At 44.0% G+C, this 27177-nt stretch overlaps 1 protein-coding gene across 4 annotated transcripts; it reads right to left on the bottom strand.

Moving 5' to 3' along the window:
- Positions 1-970: 970 nt before the first annotated feature.
- On the bottom strand, positions 971-27177 carry ppp1r13l (protein phosphatase 1, regulatory subunit 13 like). Of its 4 annotated transcripts, none has more exons than XM_029122047.2 (14): positions 26977-27177; positions 16411-16476; positions 15317-15429; positions 13815-14715; positions 12242-12337; positions 8592-8668; positions 7986-8415; positions 7469-7726; positions 6726-6973; positions 4578-4715; positions 4280-4413; positions 2462-2628; positions 2124-2317; positions 971-1968 (listed from the first exon to the last, which is right to left on the bottom strand). In XM_029122047.2, the coding sequence occupies exons 2-14, from the start codon at positions 16445-16447 to the stop codon at positions 1933-1935; spliced, it is 2829 nt and encodes a 942-aa protein (XP_028977880.2). In that variant the 5' UTR covers positions 16448-16476; positions 26977-27177; the 3' UTR covers positions 971-1932. The 4 variants fall into 4 exon arrangements, with proteins under 4 accessions (XP_028977880.2, XP_028977980.2, XP_028977945.2 ...); XM_029122147.2 differs by lacking the exon at positions 26977-27177 and adding an exon at positions 26886-26907; XM_029122112.2 differs by lacking the exon at positions 26977-27177 and adding an exon at positions 25136-25274.

Genomic DNA, 27177 nt, shown 5'->3' with positions numbered 1-27177 from the left:
GGGCTGGTGAGTAGGTCTGGTGTTTTGTCAGAGCGGTACAGGACTGGTGAGTAGGTCTGGTGTTTTGTCAGAGTGGTACAGGGCTGGTGAGTAGGTCTGGTGTTTTGTCAGAGTGGTACAGGACTGGTGAGTAGGTCTGGTGTTTTGTCAGAGTGGTACAGGGCTGGTGAGTAGGTCTGGTGTTTTGTCAGAGTGGTACAGGACTGGTGAGTAGGTCTGGTGTTTTGTCAGAGTGGTACAGGGCTGGTGAGAAGGTCTGGTGTTTTGTCAGAGTGGTACAGGGCTGGTAAGTAGGTCTGGTGTTTTGTCAGAGTGGTACAGGGCTGGTGAGTAGGTCTGGTGTTTTGTCAGAGTGGTACTGGGGTGGTGAGTAGGTCTGGTGTTTTGTCAGAGTGGTACAGGGCTGGTGAGTAGGTCTGGTGTTTTGTCAGAGTGGTACTGGGGTGGTGAGTAGGTCTGGTGTTTTGTGTGGACAGTACAGGGGTGGTGAGTAGGATGATTGGCGAGATGGTGGCTTTTTGTTCAGATTAAGCCTATTTTCATTTTTGTTCTTGAATGTACTGTACATTTCTTTCTCCTGTTCATATTTCAATTGTTTGCTTGCCTCAATTGGGTGAACTCAACAACGAGTAAACATATATATATAGCTTTCACACACACAAGGTATGTTTGGCTTAGGTTTTAGGTTTAGGATAAAATGTACAATTGGGTATAGAGTTAGAATCAGGTGCAAGAGTTAAAGGTTTGGGATTGCGGTTCAGTGATTTAGGGGTTGGCAAAAAATGGTTGGGGTGCCTACAAAGATATTAAAATGTAAATGTGTGTGTATATTGCATATCATGTCAAAAGAAACTGACATGAAGACACTGCCCCCAATTGGTTATTAAATGGTACTGCAAACATAAATGACATCAGAACAATTTGAGTCAGAACCAAAACACGCTGCTCAAATACAGAAATACGGTGTGCATTTTATTTTAAACTTTGCTTTATTTCATTTAGTTATTTTTCTGTGTTAAACAATTGCCCATCAAAACACACTGAAAAAATGGTCTTTCCCGTTAATACAGTTTGCACCAGCCTACCAACACGCGTAAGAAACATCCAGCCCACACAAGAGCACAAAAGCACATACTGACTGACACACACTCACTGACATGTTCTGGACCATCTCCCGGACAAACCTTTCCAATACCCACCTCTGGCACAGGGTAATACCAAAATATAACACCGCTACATTGCAATAATATGAGAATATTAATAGCCCACCAGTGATGTACTTTACTGTAGGACGCTTTTAAAAGGTACTGTTACTGAGACATCGACACAGGCAGAGAGACCGAGGAGACAGAGAAATACAGATGAAGGGAGACAGACGGAGTTGTATACAGTATAGCAGTAAAACAGAGACATGATAATGACACACCCAGACAATTCATCGCAGGTGCAATTATTTGGAAACAACAAATAAATGATTATAATGAAGTATAATCCAGTAAAAACACATTGATGACACACCGATCCACTCTAGTATCTTCACCACATTGTGACACAGACTCAGTGCCTATGTTGGAGTTTCATTTCAGTGCCTATGTTTGAGTTTCATTTCCAACCCTAAGACAAGTTCACTAGCAAGAAAGCAATGATGATGTTGGACGTTTAAAAGTGGAAATGAAAAACAAGTCCAGCATTTCCTGTAGTGCACCCTGATCCACTCACGTTCCTGCATCTGTACAGTGACTTGTGTTTTGTTGACCTGGTTCACTTCAGGCGGTGAAGTAACCAAGGACAAAGGAACAAAAGGTAAATACTGATGAATGTAAGTTATCCTCCCAGCTCTCCCACAGGCAGCCGAGAGGAGTTGCAGAACAGAAGCCTGGAGAGTTCCATGCAGAAGGACGAGGGTTGAATTGGCTGATCGAGCCAAGGCGTCTAGCAGAGTGACTTGGGACGAACTTTAGGAAACAGCTGTAACACAACACCGAGGTACTTAGAAAACGTACAACTCGGAGGCAGCACTGTGCAGTCCTGTGCTAAGAAATTCGCTACACTCTACATTGTTGCTGTCAGACAAATAACAAAACTCATCCGTCACCAATTGCTTTACTTGTACGGTTTCTCACCCCAAAGTAGTTGTTTGGAACGAATCCCTCCCGTCCGCAGAGCGAGGCCCACCACCAGTCTACCCCGTCAGGCTTCTGGAGGATGGTCACCATGTCTCCCTCCTTGAAGCCCAGCTCATCTGATGCCTGAGGGGGGTAGCTCCAGAGGGCATACAGCACCCCGCTGTTCTCAACACCCATCGCCTCCTCCACACCTGACAGAACGCACACAGAACCCCAAAACATTTATTCCACTTTCGGCCTCGTGTCGACACAGACTGATATGAAAAAGGGTGCTCTAGGAGGTGGCGCCACTTGGGTTTGAGTCCAGCCAACGGCTCACTGACAACGTCCCTCACCCTTTAGGAAGCTCTCACACTCCTCAAACCCGACAGCGAATGGGTCACACTTCTGAGACGCGAGGGCTCCGTCGCTTTCCGTGACAGCCATGACGGCGGCCCCGTTCCTCACGAGGAACTCACAGAGGGGGCGGTCGTTGCAGGACGCAGCGCAGTGGAGCGGTGTCCTGATGCACAGTCACAACAGCAAACGTAAACACACAAACAACGGCGACTCACACAGAACGTGAACACACAAAGAACAACTTCAACACACAGGCAACATCGTCAACACACAAACCACAAAAACATCATCAACACACAAACATCGTCAACTAGGGATGCAACAGCACAGTGGGCCCACGCTTCGGTACGTACCGGGGCTTGTTGGTCATGGTAACGGAGTGGTTTCGGTACGAATGACGTCATCATGTCAGAAGTGTTTACACTCGAGTAGCCGACAGTCGGTGGGTCGTCAAGGCGATAAAAAACTAGCGGAAACCACTATCAGAAAAAACTATAACTAAACGAAGAATATTTTGGTTGACAAAAACGAGAGGGGACAATTATCTTCATAACGAGTCTCTTATAGAACTACCATAATTGGATAGGAGGATATAACTGTTTTTATGTTTTGGTCCAATTAGATGCAGAGTTGTTTGCCTTTCTTGTTTTTCGGCGTTATTAATAACAATGCTGTTATTGGTGGAAAAGAAATGTCACGCCCAGGTCATTCCAGGATCACCTCTGATTTTTCTCTAATCGGGATTGAATGGGTTCATTAAGGCTATTGCCTCAGTACAAATTACTTGTAAAAAAAGGTCAGACATTAGGAGGCACTTTAAATATCACGTACTGTAGACTCAAACAAGACAGAACGCAACGTTTCCACTGGCAGACAGAAAAATACTACCAACATCAAAATACATCAGAAAGTGCATTATCCCAAATTCCCAATAAATATGCACAGAGAAGTACTGTAGTAAACTTGTCAACTACAGTATCTAAATGTTTTTGAATCTTCTGTTCCCTTTGTTCTCCAACTGATATTTCCATCCATGTCAATTAAACTACTCGAATGATAACGTGTGTGCAGTACGCATTTCGTACTGGCTGATTACATTTTTGAAATTTCCCAAGTATCCTTGCTATGCAAACGCTGTGCTTAAAATTTTAAGAAATAATAGTAGGCTATATTGACATTGCCATTTAAACATTATGATATGTTCCATCAGCCTTACTTTAATAATGTATAGCTCCCATAAACTATTCTGACAAGAGTCAGTAAGGAATTAAGGAATATATATGAAATACTGAATCAGCCCCCCTACAAGAATTATAATGACACCAGCACGCTACACTAGCCTACACTGTGAAAGTTGTTTTATTCACAGTAATGGGTTTTTACCAGTTAATGCTGTTGTAACTGATTTCATTGGACAAACACATTCATTCGTTTGTATTTTAGAGTTGTTAAAACCTATTTCACCTCACAGAATCAGTGAATGTTTTTGCATTAATTCTTGCCTATTGTCTGCTGCAGATCGGGTTCTTCTACCAATTTGAGACTAGAATCATCCAATAATGTTCATGCAGAAAAATGTGTTGGTAGATCAAGACTATGTATGTTGGTGTACATGGGAGTCAGTGATGTGTTTCCTACAGATTAATGAGGCAAAACTTTTGAACTGTCTTAAACACGCAATCAAAAATGCTTCCACACAGCAGATTTGAAAACAGCAGTGCATCTTCAAATTTGCTTCATGGGGGAAGTGTTGGGCAGTAGAATAAGGACTCTGCCAATAGAAGTAACACTGAAGACCCTGTAGACGAGGTTACCATCCGTGACTGTCCGGGGCGCTGACATTCGCTCCAATGCGAACCAGGAATTCTACCACGCTGTAGTGACCACCACAGATGGCGTTATGCAGGGCTGTGATGCCTTCGTCGTTTGGCTGGCTTGGGTCACTCATCTACAGGACACAACACACTGGGTTAGGACGCCACGTCCACAATCCACTCAACGTTTTTTAATCGCCTCCACAGCTCAGGAGAGATGGCTGCAAACGGCAAAGTTTATCAGAGGTCCATCAAATTATATTGGGACCAGTTCAGCACACATGCCCACCCGACCTACCTCCTGCACAGCCTCCTGCACAATGTCCAGTTCTCCCACCAGTGACCCGTCCAGCAGGAGAACCAGGGGGCTGAGTCGAGCCCTTCGGCCAGAACCCTTGCTCTCCCGTTTCGCCTGACGCAGAATGGAACTGTATCCCTGAGAGAACATGGGAGAAGTCAACCCAGCACCTTGTTCTTTAACTGGTGGTACCACTGACATAATATGTTGTTTTTACCTGGTACCATTGACTTAGTACATTTCATTTCCCTGGTACCACTGAGTTAGTACAATGACTTTCCCTGGTACCACTGAGTTAGTACATTAACTTTCCCTGGTACCACTGAGTTAGTACAATGACTTTCCCTGTTACCACTGAGTTTACACATTGACTTTCCCTGGTACCACTGAGTTAACACATTGACATATACTGTATGTAGATATATGTACATATGTGTTGATCAAACCAAATGTATGTTTACACCATATATGCTCATATGAGACATAGGTTACATACATACATTACTATTTACAGTGAGGGAAAAAAGTATTTGATCCCCTGCTGATTTTGTATGTTTGCACACTAACAAAGAAATGATCAGTCTATAATGTTAATGGTATGTTTATTTGAACAGTGAGAGACAGAATAACAACAAAAAAATACTTTTAAAAATGATTTGCATTTTAAAAAGTATAATAAGTATTTGATCCCCTCTCAATCAGAAATATTTCTGGCTCCCAGGTGTCATTTATACAGGTAATGAGCTGAGATTAGGAGCACACTCTTAAAGGGAGTGCTCCTAATCTCAGCTTGTTACCTGTATAAAAGACATCTGTCCACAGAAGCAACCAGTCAATCAGATTCCAAACTCTCCACCATGGCCAAGACCAAAGAGCTGTCCAAGGATGTCAGGGACAAGATTGTAGACCCAGACAAGGCTGGAATGGGCTACAAGACCATCACCAAGCAGCTTGGTGAGAAGGTGACAACAGTTGGTGCGATTATTCGCAAATGGAAGAAACACAAAAGAACTGTCAATCTCCCTCAGTCAGGGGCTCCATGCAAGATCTCACCTCATGGAGTTGCAATGATCATGAGAACGGTGAGGAATCAGCCCAGAACTACACGGGAGGATCTTGTCAATGATCTCAATGCAGCTGGGACCTCAGTCACCAAGAAAACAATTGGTAACACACTACGCCATGAAGGACTGAAATCCTGCAGTGCTCGCAAGGTCCCCCTGCTCAAGAAAGCACATGTACAGGCCCGTCTGAAGTTTGCCAATGAACATCTGAATGATTCAGAGAAGAACTGGGTGAAAGTGTTGTGGTCAGATGAGACCAAAATCAAGCTCTTAGGCATCAACTCAACTTGCCGTGTTTGGAGGAGGAGGAATGCTGCCTATGACCCCAAGAACACCATCCCCACTGTCAAACATGGAGGTGGAAACATTATGCTGAGGGGCTGTTTTTCTGCTAAAGGGGCAGGACAACTTCACCACATCAAAGGGACGATGGACGGGGCCATGTACCATCAAATCTTGGTTGAGAACCTTCCCTCAGCCAGGGCATTGAAAATGAGTATTCCAGCATGACAATGACCCAAAACACACAGCCAAGGCAACAAAGGAGTGGCTCAAGAAGAAGTATATTAAGGTCCAGGAGTGGCCTAGCAAGTCTCCAGACCTTAATCCCATAGAAAATCTGTGAAAGGAGCTGAAGTTTCAAGTTGCCAAACGTCAGCCTCCAAAACCTTAATGACTTGGAGAAGATCTGCAAAGAGGAGTGGGACAAAATCCCTCCTGAGATGTGGTTGGAAACCTGGTGGCCAACTACAAGAAATGTCTGACCTCTGATTCCCAACAAGGGTTTTGCCACCAAGTACTAAGTCATGTTTTGCAAAGGGGTCGAATACTTATCTCCCCCAATAAACTGCAAATCAATTTATAACATTTTTGACATGCATTTTTCTGGATTTTTTTGTTGTTATTCTGGCTCACACTGTTCAAATAAACCTATAATTAAAATTAAAGTGGGCAAATGTACAAAATCAGCAGGGGATCAAATCCATTTCTCCCTCACTGTATTACATTTCCGTATGGGTTAGAATACAATTTTTTACACTGAGAAGATGAAGGTTAGAGAAGCACGCGAGTGTGTGTGTCCTACCCTGTATTCTGGGGAGGAGGGTGTGTTTGTGATGGCACGTCCAGGGTCCTGGACAGCATTAGGGACAGAGGTGGGGGAGGTAGAGCTGTCCCCCTCTCCCTCAGAGGAGCTGTCAGTCCCCATCTCCCCAGTGACACTCTGGTCCACCTTTAAGCCTTTCCTCTTGAACAGCTTGTTGATGATCTGTTTGTACTGGTTCTGGTCAAGCTGCAGTGGACTGGTGGGCTTCTTCTGGGCCTGGCCAGGGACTAGGGGTCAGGGTCGCAATGTCACAACAGTGTTGTATTTGGGACGTTGAAACATTTCAGCGATAACTATCGATTTTACAGGATTGACTTTGACACTGTGACTAGTTGTGGGGAAGTCAAGTAATAAAGTGGATTTAGACAATTAACAGAATCACAGTCAAAAAAACTTTTCTACTGTTCACTCACACTCATTTACAGCCACATCACTGGGCCCCTCATACAGATCACATGTCCGCAATTATTACATTAAAGGATTATCAATTATTTCAGTGTTTTGTTTTATAAATTACATACAGTCAAACGGATATCGTATTAAAGCTTTTAACCAAGCCCCTTCAGACAGAGCTGGTGTTAACTGCCTTGTTAAAGGGTTGGGGTCACCTTGGGGTCAGCTTGGGGATTTCACCTAGCAACCTTTCAGTTCTTTACCCGACACTCCTGTTCACTATGCCAGTCATTCACCTAAAGACTAATGGGACAGTGGCACGTACTGACCTTGTGACTCTGGTTGAGGATCGGGTTCGGGTTCGGGTTCGGGTTTGGGGGTCACCGAGCCACGTCTCTTCAGGGCCCGCGGGATCTCCGCACGGATCCGGAGCAGCTCTTCCATGTCCGGGACCTCCAGGCTCTCAGGAGCCACCACCGGCTGTAGCCTGGAGGGGCTTAGGGGCCTGGGTACCTCTTCCGGGGGGTCCCCAACAACGGCTCCAGGCAGTCTCAACGACTCAGCATCAACATCAGCTGGGTTTAGCGCTGTGGAAGAGGACACCCACATTGACACAAAATAGTAAAACTGCAAGCATATCTTATGTCTATAATGTTGGATTCTACAGTATATGATTACAATATATAATGGTAATATCTGATGATAAATATGGGATTCTTATAGGATTACAATGTCCATTGATATGATAATAGTATATAATGTATCATGCTGTCTGTAAATGTATAATACATCATGATAATGCGTAATAATTATATATGATAATAAACTCTATATTTTCTACTATACCTTTCCCATAGTAGGCAGGCTGCCTGAGCTCCTGGGGCTGGGGTTGGTTCTGGGGCTGGCTCTGGGGTTGGGGCTGGCTCTGGGGTTGGGGCCGGTTCTGGGCCTGGATCAGGTATTCTCTATACCTCTGGTACTCACTTTGTTGGGGCACGGGTCCAGCCTGCTGGTACACCTCCACGTTTCCTTTGGGCTGTAGGGCCCGCGGGTGGCGGGCGTAAGAGGCCCAGTAGGGGTTCTGGAGACGCATGATGACTGAGAGGGGGATGGGCCGGTGCTGACGAGGAAGCTGGGAGGAGGGGGGGATGGAGATACGGGATATGATTGGCTGAGGAGGGGCGTGGTAGAGGGAGGAGGAGTCCGGAGGGAGGGAGGTACCGGCGTTTCGAGACAAAGACGCGTAGGGTGACTGCTGAGGGCGTGGGAGGGTGTCCTGGGAACGGAGAGGCCGTTGCTCTTATTATTATACAGTGGAACACAAGAAAAATGGCCTACACACACGCACGCACGCACGCACGCACGCACACGCACACGCACACGCACACGCACACGCACACGCACACGCACACGCACACGCACACGCACACACACACACACACACACACACACCTTAGAGGGAGGAGGTCCGTCCAGGTTGGATTCTCTCCAGTTGGTGTTCGGCACCAAAGGTCTCTGCCACTCAGACTCTGCAACACAAAGGGTTCATCCTGTTTGATGACATTTTATTGAACTGCTACTGTGATCTATATTACAACCCCCCCCCCCCCCCTTTTCAATGTGCAACTAACCAAAACAAAACAAATCCAAGTGACAAATTGAGTCATTTTGTCATTTTCTATCAGGTATAGCCAGAGGACAGAGAGGTGGTTTTATTTTGCCAAGAAACCCCAAAAGCAGATCTTCATACCAAAGCCGAGATAAGGGTGCTGAGCCATGCTTATCAGCATGATCAAAACATTTGGCCATGTCATGTTATGGTTTCATTTCCAAAGTTCTGTAGAATTCAAACTGTCGGTATTTTAATTATTCACTTTCAGAACTAATAAAATCTCATCAGGCAAAACTGGTTCTTAATTATACCGGACAGGTGAGTGAAGCACACTGGAAAGAATCATCCCCGTTCAGCAACCGAAATAAAACAGATGTCACTTATCCTGTGGTGCCGGGCCCCTGATCCAAACAGAAGACAATTAAGAAACAGACAAAAAGTTGGTAAATAAAAACCAAATAAAGCTCAGCTTCTTTATCGCAAATGTTGCTGTCTGAGAGCCCCAAAAACAATGTTCCCACTATAGAGAATCAGATGTGCACAGATATTTCATTTATACTTACATGACTGAATATAAATCACCACCAACCAACTAACTAACCAATCTATATAAATGGGGAGCTTGTGGCGATTAACAGAAGCCTAATTTCACTGATGAATATATACAGTATGTATATACTGTACAGTACTTCCCAAAAACATTCAGACACCTAAATATAATACCTACTGTCATTTACATAATGTTGTTGTTGGTATGTCAATCAATCAAACATTTTATTTTATTTCCTCCTCTGCATTATTTAAACATAATGTAGGCTTATCAGAGGACCCTACCAACTAAACCAATGTTGCCAATATGATAACATTTTCACCTAGCTTTTGGTTGGCACGGATAACATTTTCAACTAGCTTTTGGTTGGCTCGGATAACATTTTCACCCAGCTTTTGGTTGGGGAAGCAGCAGCAGCCACCTGATTGGGCACCCCTGCAGCCAATTCCTGCTGGTTGGCAGCATACAAGAAGGGCAGCCAGGAAGTGAGTGAAGGGAAGACTGCCTGGCGTTTTGTTACACAGTGTATGCGTTAGCATTGATGACCACTAACTTGGAGGAAACCTGACTGTATATACCTCTTTGGAACTGCTCGAGTCCTTGGGTCGGTCACACCCTTAGAACCACAACTCTGTTGTTTCAGGTTTGTACGACACGAACCCAACTTTACAATTCAATTAATTCAATACCTTCCAGCTTACAGAGAGTCAGGTTGTACAGTGGGGAGAACAAGTATTTGATACACTGCCAATTTTGCAGGATTTCCTACTTACAAAGCATGTAGAGGTCTGTAATTTTTATCACAGGTACACTTCAACTGTGAGAGACAGAATCTAAAACAAAAATGCAGTCACACTGTATGATTTTTAAATAATTAATTTGCATTTTATTGCATGACATAAGTATTTGATCACCTACCAACCAGTAAGAATTCCGTCTCTCACAGACCTGTTAGTTTTTCTTTAAGAAGTCCTCCTGTTCTCCAATCATTACCTGTTTTAACTACACCTGTTTGAACTCGTTACCTGTATAAAAGACACCTGTCCACACACTCAATCAAACACCTCTATACAATGGCCAAGACCAGAGAGCTGTGTAAGGACATCAGGGATAAAATTGTAGACCTGCACAAGGCTGGGATGGGCTACAGGACAATAGGCAAGCAGCTTGGTGAGAAGGCAACAACTGTTGATGCAATTATTAGAAAATGGAAGAAGTTCAAGATGACGGTCAATCTCCCTTGGTCTGGGGCTCCATGCAAGATCTCACATCATGAGGAAGATGAGGGATCAGCCCAGAACTACACGGCAGGACCTGGTCAATGACCTGAAGAGAGCTGGGACCACAGTCTCAAAGAAAACCATCAGTAACACACTACGCCGTCATGGATTAAAATCCTGCAGCGCACGCAAGGTCCCCCTGCTCAAGCCACCGCATGTCCAGGCCCGTCTGATGTTTGCCAATGACCAGAGGAGGAATGGGTCCAGAGGAGGAATGGGAGAAGGTCATGTGGTCTGATGAGACAAAAATAGAGCTTTTTGGTCTAAACTCCACTCGCCGTGTTTGGAGGAAGAAGGAGGATGAGTACAACCCCAAGAACACCATCCCAACCGGGAAGCATGGAGGTGGAAACATCATTCTTTGGGGATGCTTTTCTGCAAAGGGGACAGGACGACTGCACCGTATTGAGGGGAGGATGGATGGGGCCATGTATCGCGAGATCTTGGCCAGCAACCTCCTTCCCTCAGTAAGAGCATTGAAGATGCATCTCTGATGTATCAAATACTTATGTCATGCAATAAAATGCAAATTAATTACTAAAAAAATCATACAATGTCATTTTCTAGATTTTTGTTTTAGATTCCGTCTCTCACAGTTGAAGTGTTCCTATGATAAAAATGACAGACTTCTACATGCTTTGTAAGTAGGAAAACCTGCAAAATCGGCAGTGTATCAAATACTTGTTCTCCCCACTGTATCAGCTAACCTCCAACGGTTTTTGTTGAACATTATACGGCAGCTTCTATCAAAACACAAATTCCCCTTTAAGTCATAAACAAGCTTCAACAACATCACAGAATGTATTAATTGCTACACAAAAGACTGAAATGACAGGATACTCTGACACTGACATACTGAGAGCAATAACATGGACCAATTATAGCATAAGCCAACAGCACAGATTGTGCAATGAGAGGAGGAGATTATAGTCTTTCAGTTGACACTGACTCATTCAACCTGTTCCATTTATTGCGTGGGATCCCCAAACACTAGCATGAGTTATTCTATGAGGAATACAGACTGAGAACACTTTCTAATTTACTGCAATCTAGGCCGTAATTCCTTAAGAACCGGAGGGAACACACTTTTCAATTGTCTACTGTGATTTAGATCAGTGGCTCCCAACCTTTTTCAGTTACTGTACCCCCAAAAATAATTTGCACTGCTTGGAGTACCCCTGAAGTACCCCCTCATGTTCATTTCACTAGTGAGTCTATGGTGCCATGAGTGTTTTTAAGTACCCCCTGTCGAAAGGCCAAGTACCCCCAGGGGTCCTAGTACCCCTGGTTGGGAACCACTGATTTAGATCAAAGGCGCCAGCGAAAGTCACCATCAGGAGGCGCTAGAGCAAGATGAGGCAAGGCAACCATATTTTACTACTAACCCCCCCCCCCAAAACTTAGACAGTGCTGACCAATTGCCTCGCCCTACCAGAACCACTGGACTAACCACAAGCAGGATTCGAACACTGGTCTAAACCAAGACATTCATTGGCTTTTACTCATCCCAGCTATGCTCAATTGAGACAATCTGGTTAGCATCTTTGGGAACTCCGCTCTCAGGGGGAGATTTGCTCAGTGCAGTTATTTCTTAAAGGGAAAACTGGTAAACACAGCACCAGTTTCGTGTACTGCCTGTTTGTGTGTGTTCAGGCCTTACTATCATAGGTGTGGTGTGGTTTCTTCTCATGTGATGACATGTCCAGATCCGTCTCATTCCATTTGGTCGGTGCTTTTGGCCTCTGCATGGCCTCATCTGGAGTGAGAACAAGAGACGGAAAATACGTAGAGATTTTTATCCAGGGTTTGGTAGGTTTTTCCTCAGCACACACTTGGTGAAATGCATATTTTACAACTGTCACATTGATTCATTATTGCTGATGTTGCAGTAGCTGACTTTCACAATACAAAGATTATCTAAACAAAACTCCATCACCCCTGCCATTAAAATTAGAATTAGTTCAGTTGACTTATATATAACTGGATATTTTATTTAAATATCACTATCAATATTCTTCAGGCAGGGTAAAACGACAGATGAAATGTTTAAACTGTAATTGCACTATAAAGCCTTGGAGATACAATGACATTGCTGTTGCTAAATATTTAGCCATAATCATAATTTTGATGTACTTACTACAAATGGCAATGTTGTCATTAGCAAAAATGTCAAAGTTAGTCAATTATGTCTGGCAAACATCATTAATTCTGCCAGCTAATACACTACTTTTGGTCACAGAAAGACAGGTCTTACACCAGTTGAACAAAGCAGGACCCATGGGAATTCAAGGCCATGTGCATTGGTGATTCACATAGAAACGTAAACAATTAGTTTGGGGTTTAACATCTACATTTACAGTAACAGAGGTGACAGTAACAGTTACTTCAGCCAGAAACCCCCTTTTTTGTTTGCAAGATGGAACAGGAAATGTATAAAACTATGACCAAAAAAGGTGTGTGTTATGCTTGACTAAGTTTTCAATTACAAAACGCCAGATAATTACCAAAACCTGCACAACCAGCTCTGCTTTTACAGTGGTGACTGTTTGTTTGATGTTATTTAGGGTGTGAAAGAAAACATGTAAACAATAATTTACCCATGGTAAATCTGATATTAAAACTGAAAGAGTTCACTTAATTTAATGGCTGTAGTGCAAAGGTAAAATAATAAAGGTAAAATAATCAATTGCATGAGGTTTGTCATTTTCATTTTACTTCAGTAATGTAACTTCTGTGGGGATAAGTGGCATACAAAACAACTAAACATTTAGGTATGATCGAGATTCTACTTATTGGTTATGCACAAATAAAAAACATATACATCCAGCCCAAAATGGGAGGTTTAAAAAAAAAAAAAAAGGATTATTTGCAAAAGTCCTGGAACTTCCAAAAATTGTAGCTGTGTTTTTCATTGTTGTCATGAAATGGTTAAGTTTAATGATACTGTGGTAGGTGGTTGTTTTAAAGTTATCATGATACCGTAGCTGTATGTTTTAATGTCATATTTTAAATGTTATGATGATGGCTACACATTTTAAATGTTTGATGTGTGTTTTAATATTATATAATAAATGTAAGCTGTCAATTTGTTTGTTAACACTATTCAATTTCCCCAGTAGCTTGTTTTAAGAGTTTTTTTGTGGGGAGGGGGGATTCAGGGTTTTTGTTGATTTAAAGGCTCACATTAATTTGTATTGTTTTAGCTCAATGAATAGTCACAGTAGGTAACTCACTGAAAGACCCAGTGTTTCGTGGCAGGGTACCGGAGCCTGTTACTTGGCTGAACGACACCGGCGAAGGACTTCGGCCCATTCTCGGAGAAGTCCGGCCCGTGGCGGCCGGGTCAAACGGGGACAGCAGATTGGCCGAGGTGTATTGGGGTTGTAGCATTTCCCGATGTAACTGGTCAAAGCCTGGAAGCGGGGAACTGGGGCTCTGGTTTGGACCCATGTAACTGATTGGTCCTTGTGGGCTGCGATCGTACCCCATTTGTGACGGGGAAGGAGGCATACGTCGTGGACTACGAGGGGATTGGTTGGGAGGTGTCATCTGACCGTAAGAGAAGGTGGGGTCAGAACTTACTGAGCGATGGGAGGGAGAGGGGGATAATTTGTCCCTTCGTCCCTGGGGAGGGGTGAGCTGGTGTGGGGAGAAGACAGGGGAGGAGGGCCTGGCCCTACTGCTGGAGATAATGTTATCCAGGTTGGAGCTGGGGGAGTAGGTGCCACTGCTGCTGCTGATTCTCTTGTCTCTCTCAGAGGTCGAGGAGGAGCTGTAGGGAGGCTGGGGTCTTTGTGAGGTTGAGGAGGAGCTGTAGGGAGGCTGGGGTCTTTCTAAGGTTGAGGAGGAGCTGTAGGGAGGCTGGGGTCTTTGTGAGGTCGAAGAGTAGCTGTAGGGAGGCTGGGATCTTTCTAATGTTGAGGAGGAGCTGTAGGGAGGCTGGGATCTTTCTAATGTTGAGGAGGAGCTGTAGGGAGGCTGGGATCTTTCTAATGTTGAGGAGGAGCTGTAGGGAGGCTGGGGTCTTGTTGAGGTCGAGGAGGAGCTGTAGAGCGGCTGGGGTTTTTCTAGTGTTGACGAGGAGCTGGAGAGAGGCTGGAGTTTATCTCTGGGGACCACAGAATCAAAGGCTGGCTGTAGGGGAAGAGACCACAGTTACACAGATGAGTGGATTTACACTGTGGAATAAGTAGTCACCCCCTTAGACTTTTTCACACTTATTTGTGTTAAAATGTGTGATTAAAACAGTACAGTTACAGATGTAACTGGGCATTTTTGCTGTTGATCTTCAGTACCTTAGCTAATTACTGAACATGAAGAAGAGATCTAACTATAAAAAGCACACCTGAGGTCTACGAAGAGCTGAGGTCTACGAAGAGCTGACGTGTATGGATATTTGAGGTCTACGAACAGCTGACGTGTATGGATAGCGAGGTCTACGAACAGCTGATGTGTATGGAGAGTTGAGGTCTACAAACAGTTGAGGTGTATGGACTGTTGAGGTCTATGAACAGCTGAAGTGTATGGATAATTGAGGTCTACGAACAGCTGACGTGTATGGACTGTTGAGGTCTACAAACAGCTGAAGTGTATGGATAGTTGAGGTCTACAAACAGTTGAGGTGTATGGACTGTTGAGGTCTACAAACAGCTGAAGTGTATGGATAGTTGAGGTCTACAAATAGCTGAGGTGTATGGACTGTTGAAGTGTAAGAACAGCTGAGGTGTGTGTTTACCTTGGCCACAGGCTGGGTGGTAGGGGAGACCTCACACAATAAAGAGTTAAACTCCCTGGACAACTCATCCGCCTGGGCCAGGGATGCATTCAGCTCCTCATTCATCGAATGGACTGCATGTTCAACACATACACACGCACAAACACATACACACATTAGAGGAAACGACTGGTGCCTGAATATAAAGTAGGTAATTATAATTACAAAATTACATTACTATCATGAAATAATAAAAATAATTACCACCATTAGGCTGACAGTTTAATCCAAAGAAACTTCAAGTCAAACATGCATACATTTAAATCCATTCTGTAAGTCACGTATCTGTTATGGGAGGTGGGAGGCCGTAACAGTCACGTATCTGTTATAGGAGGTGGGAGGCCGTAACAGTCACATATCTGTTATAGGAGGTGGGAGGCCGTAACAGTCACGTATCTGTTATAGGAGGTGGGAGGCCGTAACAGTCACATATCTGTTATAGGAGGTGGGAGGCCGTAACAGTCACGTATCTGTTATAGGAGGTGGGAGGCCGTAACAGTCACGTATCTGTTATGGGAGGTGGGAGGCCGTAACAGTCACATATCTGTTATAGGAGGTGGGAGGCCGTAACAGTCACGTATCTGTTATAGGAGGTGGGAGGCCGTAACAGTCACATATCTGTTATAGGAGGTGGGAGGCCGTAACAGTCACGTATCTGTTATGGGAGGTGGGAGGCCGTAACAGTCACATATCTGTTATAGGAGGTGGGAGGCCGTAACAGTCACGTATCTGTTATAGGAGGTGGGAGGCCGTAACAGTCACGTATCTGTTATAGGAGGTGGGAGGCCGTAACAGTCACGTATCTGTTATAGGAGGTGGGAGGCCGTAACAGTCACGTATCTGGTATAGGAGGTGGGAGGCCGTAACAGTCACGTATCTGGTATGGGAGGTGGGAGGCCGTAACAGTCACATATCTGTTATAGGAGGTGGGAGGCCGTAACAGTCACATATCTGTTATAGGAGGTGGGAGGCCGTAACAGTCACATATCTGTTATAGGAGGTGGGAGGCCGTAACAGTCACGTATCTGGTATGGGAGGTGGGAAGCGGTACTCACACAGGATGTTGGTGCTGTAGCTGCTCTGGGAACTCATGGCTGTGGCAGGGGGGTGGAGTCTACTACCTGGATCAACAAACACATGACAACAGCAAGAAGTCAAGGTCTTTTTACTTATCAGATGCACCGAACAACATAGCATCATTCTGAACAGTGAAACTAATGTGACATTGCATGCAATTTCAGAAATATATAAAGCAAAAACCATAGCAAAAAATACATAACAATAAAAACGTATTGGGAATATGGACAGAATGAATAGAAATCATGAATAGAAAGTGTTGTAGTGCCTATAAATGGATACATTAAAATGTGCTAATGTACATAGAAAATGACCAGGCCGTCTGAAGTTACAGACATTTAAGAAGTAGTATGTTTTTTAAGACTTTAATGTGTTTGTTTTCATGCTTATGAGCAACTTTAATATAATTTTATACACTAATATAGTATTATTGTATATTAAATATTTATCAACATTAATTTGTAAACTAGACCTGAGCATGAACCCCTGCTTAAATAAGACTTAAATAACAAACGACAACAACAAGCGGCGATAAACAAACACGTGACAAACATAAGCAGGCCGATCAACTGTAACACACTGACACCATTCAAACTACTGTAGTTTGCTATGATCATTTTGGGGTTTTAGAGGAGGTGGCTACTTATGAAACTAGCAGGAGGTAAACATGTTTTATAAAATGGTTTATAGCTCATGATAGCCACAGTGGAAGTCCCACTCAGTTGACTACATTAAAGTGGCAGGACACCTCAACTGTGACATCCCCACAAGATCACGTTACTAGAACATGTTACATAATTTTTTTTTATTTTGTATTGTGTTTCTTAAGGTTCCACATATCTCCAACCCCGTTCCCAAAAAATAAAAACAGAATGCAATGATGGGCAAATAATTTAATCCCTGTATTTAAATGAAAATACAACGAAGACAACATATCAAATGTTGAACCAGAGAAATTGTATTGTTTTTGGAAGAGAGAAAAATTGCAATTTTGAATTGGATCCAAAGCAACCCGTTTCAAAAGTTGGGACAGGGGCATGTTTACCACTGTGTTGCATCATCTCTTATTTTAACAATACTCTGTATGTGTTTGGGAAGTGAGGAGACCAGTTGCTTTAATTTTGAAAGTGAAAGATTTTCCCATTCTTGCTTGATATTGGATTTCAGCTGCAAAACAGTTCAGGTTCTCCTTAGTCATGTTTTGTTTCATAATGCACCAAACGTTTTCAAGAGTTGACAGGTCTGGACTTCAGGCAGGCCAGTTCAGCACCCGGACTCTTTCACTACAGAGACATGCTGTGGTAATATGTGCAGAATGTGGTTTTACATTGTCCTGCTGAAATAAGCAAGGCCTTCCCTGAAAAAGAGGTTGTCTGGATGGCAGTATAAACACCTACCACAGTATCATTAAACGTAACCGTTTCATGACAACAATGAAACACACAGCTACCAATTTATGTTCAGCATTAATGGTGCCAACACAGATCTGCAAGTCACCCATGCAATGTGGACTAATGCACCCCCATACCATCATGGATGTTGACTTTTGAACTGTGTGCTGAAAATAAGCTGGATGGTCCCTTTCCTCTTTAACGTGGCGTCCATTATTCCGATGAATAATTCTGATTTGTCAGACCGCAGGACAGTTTTCCACTTAAATCCATCTTAAATGACTAAGGCATAGTAGCGACAAACTGTGTTCACAGACAATGGTTTTCGGAAGTGTTTCTGAGCCCCTGCAGTATTTTCCACTACAGAATCATGTATCTATAATCTGTATTTAATGCAGTGCCGCCAGAGAGACCAAAGATCACAGCCATCCAATAAGGGTTTTCGGTCTTGTCCCTTGCGTAGAGATTTCTTATATCTAATAATGATATTATGTACTGTAGATTATGAAATCCTCAAACTCTTTGCAATTTTACATTAAGTAATGTTATTCTTAAATTGTTGCACTATTTTCCCGTGCAGAGTGGTGAACTCATCCTCATCCTCTCTGGGATGCCCTTTTTATACCCAATCACGTTACTGCCCTGTTGCCAATTTACCTAATTAGTTGTGAAAAGTTCCACAAATGTTGTCTTTGTATTGTTCTATTGAATATTGGGTTTAAATGTTTTGCATTCTGTTTTTATGTCCATTTTACACAGCTTAACGACGTTTATGGACACAGGTTTGCAGGTCGCCCCGTCCCCACTCAACTTACTGTGGGTGATAGATATTTGGACGGTCATGTTTAAACAAGTCAACATTTTTAGTTTCCCGTGCATAAGGTACAGCTCCAAAAACGCCCCTGACAACAGACAATCCATTAACCAGACGAGGAGTAACTTCCTCCCGCTTCTCTCCCTCACCCCTCTGTCTTTCTTCCTCCCCCATCCACCCTCCATCTGCCCCTCATCCTCCCTTCCCCGTCTCCCTCCCTCCCTCCCCCGGTCTCCCTCCCACCCCGTCTCTGATTCGGTGTTTATAGAAGTCCAGGTGTTACAGGTGTTCATCTTGATGACTGGTTTCGGTCGACAGCACTGCTGGAGCTTTTTAAGTCTACGTGCTGCAGACAGTCAGTCAGATAGAGGCAGACAGGGAGGCGGGGCAGGCGGCAGGAAAAAAGACAGACAACAGACAAGGGTGTGACAGGCAGACAACAGACACGTGTGTTACAGGTTGACCAGTACCTCTACTAGAACAGACCAACTCCTGTGTCAGTACCTCTACCAGAACAGACTCCTGTGTCAGTACAATGAGTGATTTGCGGTAATTCCCTGAATCAGACACTGATGTCAGCCATGACACAGTATTACAAACACTGAGGCCAAGAGTTCAAACACAGACTCTGAATATCACCAGACTGATTTTGTTATCCAAAGGCCAGGACCACAAAACAACATAGGTCTTTACAAAGACCTTCTGGATGAAACATCATTAAATAATGACAGATCTAACCATCGGACTGACTAATTACTGATGTGGAACCCAGGAAGGAACCAGAGGAGCCCCGCCCCGGGATCCACAGGCGTCTAGCACGCGGTCATCATGGCGACCAAATTCTTTAAGACCGTCACATTTCCGAGCAAGGTAAAAAGATCAAGGTCAGTGTTGTTTCATACCACATCTTCAATGTGGTTGCAGTCTGTAATAACATGTGTAATATACCTCTGGATTTCATCTTCAATGTGGTTGCAGTCTGTAATAACATGTGTAATATACCTCTGGATTTCATCTTCAGTGTGGTTGCAGTCTGTAATAACATGTGTAATATACCTCTGGATTTCATCTTCAGTGTGGTTGCAGTCTGTAATAACATGTGTAATATAGTTCTGGATTTAGCAGCTCCCTAAAACACTGGAGTCCACTGATCCAATCCTGAGCCATAACAGGAGTCTGAAGTTGTAGCCGGCGATTAGATTAGTGAACTAATAATAGGTTTCAACACTGAGGCATGACCATTGTAGGTTGTAAGGTCATCAAGATATCCCACACACCGTGTGTATCTGTGTGTGTGTGTGTGTGTCTTTCTTTCGGGCAGGCTGTGTAATGTTACGTGACCTCCTGCCCACATTACTCTGCACCTCCTCCTCATCCCCTCCTTCCTCTGTTTTCACATTCTCCCCTTCCTCTTTTCTTACCTCCTCCACCAGTCAATGTTCTCCCCCTTTACCCACTCCTCCTTCTGTTCCTCCTCTTAGTCACCGATTACCTCACCTTTCAGTCTGCTACAAGATATTGCTCCCACTTTTTCTCCTCTTGGCAAAGCTCATCTATGTCGGTCAAAAGCAACACACACATTAAAATTTCACAGACACACACACACATTCCAACTCTAACTTTCTAGTCAGTAACTTACTGAACTCCACAGCTTTTCTCACTCAGGTTTTACTCTTATCGTTCTCTCTCCTTCTGTTAATGTGTTTCTGTTCTGTTGTCTGCTCTATTGTCTGTCCAGTTCTGCTGTCAGTTGTCTATTCTGATGTCTGTCTTGTTCTGTGTTCTGTCCTGTTGTTTTGTCAGCTGTCCAGTTTGTGGTGTTCTCTGTTCGGTTCTGTTATCTGTGTGTTTCTGTTGTCCATCCAGGTTTGTTTTCAGTTGTCCAGATTGTCTGTCAGTCTTGATCTATGTTGTCTGTTGTTCCCAGACAACATGGGTTTTGTTGTTATGGGTTTTGGTAGAAGATAGCCTGGGGGGCTGTCTTCTGAATACTGCTTAATTAGTGAGGTTTTTCGTGGTAAGCAATAGGAGGATTAAGAGATTATGCTTTGTAGAGGAAAAGGAGTAAGGAGATTAATATCACTTTTTCACAGAGTATGGAACCAGACTGGGAAGAACAGATAGATTTAGAGATTACAGTATGTATCAACGATGAATGATTTCTCTCACATTACAAGACAAGAGTGTAGATGATTCATGATTTATCTCACATTACAGGACTAGAGTGTGGCTCATTAATAATTTCTCTCACATTACAGGACAAGAGTGTCGATGATTCATGATTTTACTCAGCTAGTCAGTCATTTAGATGTGAACAGCACCCAGCTGTCTTACTCATTATTTGATTCTCTCTTCATTCCTCCCTTTCTCTCCCACTCTTGTCCCCCTTTCCATCTCCGCCCTCTGGTCCCACCATTCCTCCTTTCAGTGAAAATCTCTGGTTTCTTCCCTTCCATTGTTTCCATTTGTCCGGCGTTCCTTTCATTTCCCGCTGTTCCTGTCTCAGTGTCATCTGCCCGCCCCACCTCTCAGCGCCCTCTGTTCTCCATCCAGTCTCTCCCCGTCCCAGTCTATTGTACTCCAGGTATGTGGTTGGTTAGTGGGAACAGCGGAGTTGGCTGTTGAGCAATACTGAATGGTTCCTAAACTGCGCTACCCTGCAATGGCTGTGGAATCCCAACCAACAAGATGTTCTGCGAAGGCCCAAGCACTCTGACTGACCCAAGTACATGCATGGGTTTTCTCAAAACTCATACACAAAGCCTTGACTCTTGTCAGAGTGGTGACAGACAGCCTAGTGGTCAGAGCATCTGTCCAGTAACCGGAAGGGAAGAGGTTGAGTTAAAAGCCCAAGCGATACTTTGGTTGAACTTTTTATGACTGCAGGTGGCCAAGTGGTTATGGCATCTTACCAGTAACCAGAAGGTTGCTGAACTGAATCTCCTGAAGCAAGCAGTAAATCCAAACTGCTTATCGTGGCAGCTGTCAGTACCTCTCCAATTCAGAGAATGTACATGCAGAAGCCATATTGGACTACGCAGGTACCAACTTTAACACTGTGGTGAACCGCAACAGACATTGCAATCGAAACCCTCCCCATGGAATTCCTCCCTACATTCGTTGTTTACTTGGCTGGCCCAGGGTGATTTGTACAATTTGTCACTGTGATGTCCTGAATTTCTCTGAGAATATAAAATTCTGTTCTAGGCGAAGCTGAGTAAATATTTGGAGTAGCGTAAAACATTAACCCATTGTCTGTCGAGACAAACACTACTTTCAACAGACACTGAAGAAGGAGAAAGTGAGTTCAGCAGGGCAGTGGATAAAAGCCTGGTCATGTACTGTAGGTCAGAGGTCAAGTAAACCTCCAGGTGGCTGGTACAGTAGCCCAGCCATTAGAACACTGGACCACTTACTGAGCAGGCAAGAAATAAAATGCATTTAAGGCACTTACACAGAGTCTGTTGTTCTGATCCGCAGAAATGCAGTTACCCCGATTTTTCCCTACATGGATGCCGAAAAACCTGTTTAGTTGGACCATGTGTGGAACTGACAAATACTCCTGAACTGTACCCGCAAAAAGACAGGCAGACGGGCAGGTAGGCAGACCGGTAGAAAGACAGACATGCAGGCAGACAAGCTGACATACAGACAGACGGAAATGCAGACAGAGAGGCGGAAGGACAGACAGGCGGACACAAGTGTAACATATATAGATTATTCAAGTGTGTGTGTGCCAAAGGATACTGCAGCCTTCACAAATCATCGTTAGTATTTCATTACTTTAACATAATCATTACTAACGATGATTGTCTGGGAGGCCTAACATGTGCCCCACCTTTACCTATTTAAATAGACAGCGTTTGGGTGGCTCACTAACATGTGTGAAAAGGTGTGCCTTGTTCTGACTCCTCTCCCTCTGACACACACACACACACACACACACACACACAAACACTCCCTTTCCTCTGACCCAGCTTCACACCAGTCAGATAAAGTCTTTTTCCAAGGCACCACACCCTTTCTCTGAAAAACTCGCACCCCCCCCACAAATCAGCTAAACCCGGCTCTCTAAATAAAGCACTTTAAAAATGCTTGCGGTGGTAGAGTCGCCCAGTGGTCAACAGTGTTGGGCCAGTAAATGAAAGGTCGCTGGTTCCAATCCCAGAGGTGACAAGGTCTTAGCATGACAGTTAACCCTAATGCCTTCCAGGTCTTGGCTGTAAACAACATGTTCTTAGCCAACTTCCCTGGAATACAATTATCACAGTACTTCAACATAATTAAGATGATTACTAATATACACCTTAAATGTGCAGAGGCACTATGCAAAGTTGTGCATACTTACTAACATTAATCTGCCACACTACATATGCAAATAGCAAGTCATTCTAATTAATTCAAATGAAACAACAGTTTCAACATCGATTGCAGGGTTAGGCTGTGCTAGCGTGAAATTAAATTAAAATTCTATTTTGAAGTTTCCACACACAGGGTTAACACTCTGAACAAACATTGTTGTACAGTACAGTGTAGCTGGTAACCCCCTGGAACAGAGGTAGAACAGGCAATCCCCTAGACCAGAGGTACCGCAGACAATCCCCTGGACCAGAGGTAGAACATGCAATCCCCTGTACCAGAGGTAGAACAGGCAATCCCCTGTACCAGAGGTAGAACCGGCAATCCCCTGGACCAGAGGTAGACACAGGCAATCCCCTGGACCAGAGGTAGACACAGGCAATCCGCTGGACCAGAGGTAGAACAGGCAATCCCCTGGACCAGAGGTAGAACATGCAATCCCCTGTACCAGAGGTAGACACAGGCAATCCGCTGGACCATAGGTAGACACAGGCAATCCCCTGGACCAGAGGTAGACACAGGCAATCCGCTGGACCAGAGGTAGACACAGGCAATCCCCTGGACCAGAGGTAGACACAGGCAATCCCCTGGACCAGAGGTAGAACAGGCAATCCCCTGGACCAGAGGTAGACACAGGCAATCCCCTGGACCAGAGGTAGACACAGGCAATCCCCTGGACCAGAGGTAGACACAGGCAATCCCCTGGACCAGAGGTAGAACAGGCAATCCCCTGTACCAGAGGTAGACACAGGCAATCCCCTGTACCAGAGGTAGACACAGGCAATCCCCTGGACCAGAGGTAGACACAGGCAATCCCCTGGACCAGAGGTAGACACAGGCAATCCCCTGGACCAGAGGTAGACACAGGCAATCCCCTGGACCAGAGGTAGAACAGGCAATCCCCTGGACCAGAGGTAGACACAGGCAATCCCCTGGACCAGAGGTAGACACAGGCAATCCCCTGTACCAGAGGTAGACACAGGCAATCCCCTGTACCAGAGGTAGACACAGGCAATCCCCTGTACCAGAGGTAGACACAGGCAATCCCCTGGACCAGAGGTAGACACAGGCAATCCCCTGGACCAGAGGTAGACACAGGCAATCCCCTGGACCAGAGGTAGACACAGGCAATCCCCTGGACCAGAGGTAGACACAGGCAATCCCCTGGATGTGCGGTAGACCAAGTAACCCCCTGGACCAGAGGTAGAACAGGAAATAGTGACTATATGGCATCAACGGCCTGACAACCATAAAACAGTCCACCAGGGCATGGTCCACCAGGGTAAGACTGACAACCATAAAACTGTCCAACAGGGCGTGATGGTAAAGGGTGTGTGAGTGTTGTCCGAGTGTAGGGAACAACGGTATGCAGACAAGCCTGTGTCACACCAGCTACTATGCTATAGCAGACTAGTCACCGATTCACAATGCCATATCTGTTCTAATTTGTGACATGATGAAATATTACTGGCTCTACTGTCATGGCATGCACTTCGCCCTTGTTCGACTATTAGCAGTGTCCAACCCAGACCTGTGATTCTGAATCCCCAGAAAAATGTGAAACGTGTTTATGGTTTAGATATGCCTGAATGTTTTGTTTTCATGGACTTATTCCCATGCATACATAGAAATAACCATCTGCCAACCAGCAAATATCTGATCTGTTTAAAGGAATGTGGAAGGTTTTGAGAATTCTGAGTGTGTCTGCACACATTTTAGGTTACACATTTAGCCTGGAGCCAGTATGTTATTCTGGCTATTTGGAGATGATTTAGGCCTTTCAGAGGGCCGTTACCAAAAAAGCAGTGGAGCCAATCTCTGAGCATTTACACAGAGCTTTGACTTTTCCCTGCTTGATTTTATAACTGCTTTACAAAATGATTCCATATTGTAATAATAGAGCCTACAAAGAATGATATAACATCACCTGCATATTCAAGCCCGTCTCAAAATACAACAATGCCCCTTTAAGTCACAAACCTTCTTTATCTGACTCGCTTTTCAAAGACAGCAGGAGCTGTCAAGAGACACTGTTGAAAGACTCCCAGCTGAAACTAAAACCTCCAATTTTTGTATCCTAGCTGAAAGCACCTCACTCCCCTATAAAACAAAATAACATAACAAAACAACTGTTATTACCTTCTCCATTCTATAGGCAAAAGCCAAGAGAGAACACCCTGTTCCTCCCTCTGCCAGGCACCCCAGACAAGCATGTGACTGAGGATGGAATCTCTCAAGGCCCCACAATGTGACAGAGAGACATTCCAGGGTGGAATTCAGCAAGGTTCACAGCCATCTAACACCCACATCAAGAATGGGGTACATTCTGTTTTAATTTAAAAATTAACCAAACTCAAATGTCCTAATTGTCCTAACTGAAAAGTGTGTAAGATTAATGAAAATGGAATGTCTATGTACTGGCAAATATAGTGTGTGGGTGTGTGTGTGGGGGTGTGTGTGTGGGGGTGTGTGTGTGTGATGAGCGATCTTTCATTGAAGCAGAGAAGAGGTACCCCACACGTTCCAGCAGGCTGTGGCGCCTTAAATCATGTCAGCATGCTACCCAGCTGGTTCTGATAGACAGACTGACAGCAATCAGCCCAGGGCTTAGTGAACACACACCACCGCAAACAGTCAGTTAACAAACAAGATTCTGATACACTCGCAGCTACTTTGTTGTACTCATTGATTGTAAAAATAAATAAATATCTAAACCGTTTAACTTTTTCTCATAATCATAATAACTGCCGATAACAATACATTTATTAGAATGCATGCACTAAAACTGTGCGGTTGTTTCACATAGCAGTATGCACTTACTGTACACAGCTTTGGATTAGAGTCTAATTGACTTTAATGTAAAGGTAATCTTTTAGACAAAAGTACATATGTTAGACCTTAGACGATTCACCATGATAGGACGTGTTAAATGTTTTCTAAAGGTTGTAATTTCCGCTTTCGGACTTGATATCCCTTACGGGAAAAAAAATCACCGCCAACTGTACACAAATGTCCAGCAATTTCTAGATAGCGTAGGAAAATGGCTGAAATTGCAGGGGCACAAAAGGCACATTTTGTGCCAAAACCTCCCGGATTTAGAATTCGATGTGCACACACCCCTCTCGCAGAGCGCAAAGATCAAGAGGGTGATATGCAAGGTTCTACACCTCTTGCAAATTCGTAAAATAGAGTTGTTCGATCATAGCGAACATAGCAAGTTCACTTAAGTATAATGAATCGCGAGATACCACTAATGCATTGTGTGGAACATTTGGATCGACTGGTCAAAGTGTTACCTTTCCTGTCTGAGAGCTGCAACGTTTCTTCGCCATAAAACAAGAACATTCAATTTAGTTCATTTTTAGATGCATTGATTTACTGATTCTGTAAAGTTCTGGAGTGAAGTCAATGTGCAATGTCATGACTACATCCCTATGCTCTTACGGTTGGACATTTCAGTAATTCAGCAGGTTACGCTTTTATCCTGCACGTTTTCATGTAGAACCCCATATGACGCATCAAGTGTTTCCCAAATTCTTAGACTACAAAATGCAGACAGGCAGAATAATTTTCCAGTTCTAGATCTAATCTAATCTGGGAGGGAATGATCTCACCCCCATCTAGTTTACTGGTGATTAATTTCGGTGCTGATGTCTGTCTCCTATCGGACACGCGAACCCACACATGATTTCCATAAAGTCCCTCGAGCTGAAGCTCCTCCTCACAAAGAATGTCTAAAATCTTTCAGGGAACACAGCTACAATTTTGCATAATGAATGTCTGGCATTGATTCGAAAATATCATTCGTATTAGGACATTGAAATCTACTAAAGAGAAATGTCCAAACCAATCAAAGAAAACACGTAACATTACATCAACTACACCATACTTGGCTGTAACTTGAATTCCCGCAGTAAACAGGGAAGAGTTGCGAAAAATGTCCATAGCCAGAAAAACGTCCAAAACAAATTATTCCTTACCCGATTGAACCTTAGTTCCGTTGAAAAGACAACCAATCACAGCCTCAAAAAGTAAACTACTTTCCGAAAGTATGTAATACTCTGGCTTTGCTTTAAAGAAGACTATTTCTATGCCGTCCAGTCATTCTGTCGCCGTGAGACGAGTGAAGTTATTTTGGAAGAGTCCAGCCCATTGTAACTTGACCCAGGTGTTCGAGTCAG

Source organism: Esox lucius, chromosome 1 (assembly GCF_011004845.1).
Source record: "Esox lucius isolate fEsoLuc1 chromosome 1, fEsoLuc1.pri, whole genome shotgun sequence".
Classification (NCBI taxonomy): Eukaryota; Metazoa; Chordata; class Actinopteri; order Esociformes; family Esocidae; genus Esox; species Esox lucius.
This window is presented reverse-complemented; position numbering and strand designations above follow the sequence as displayed.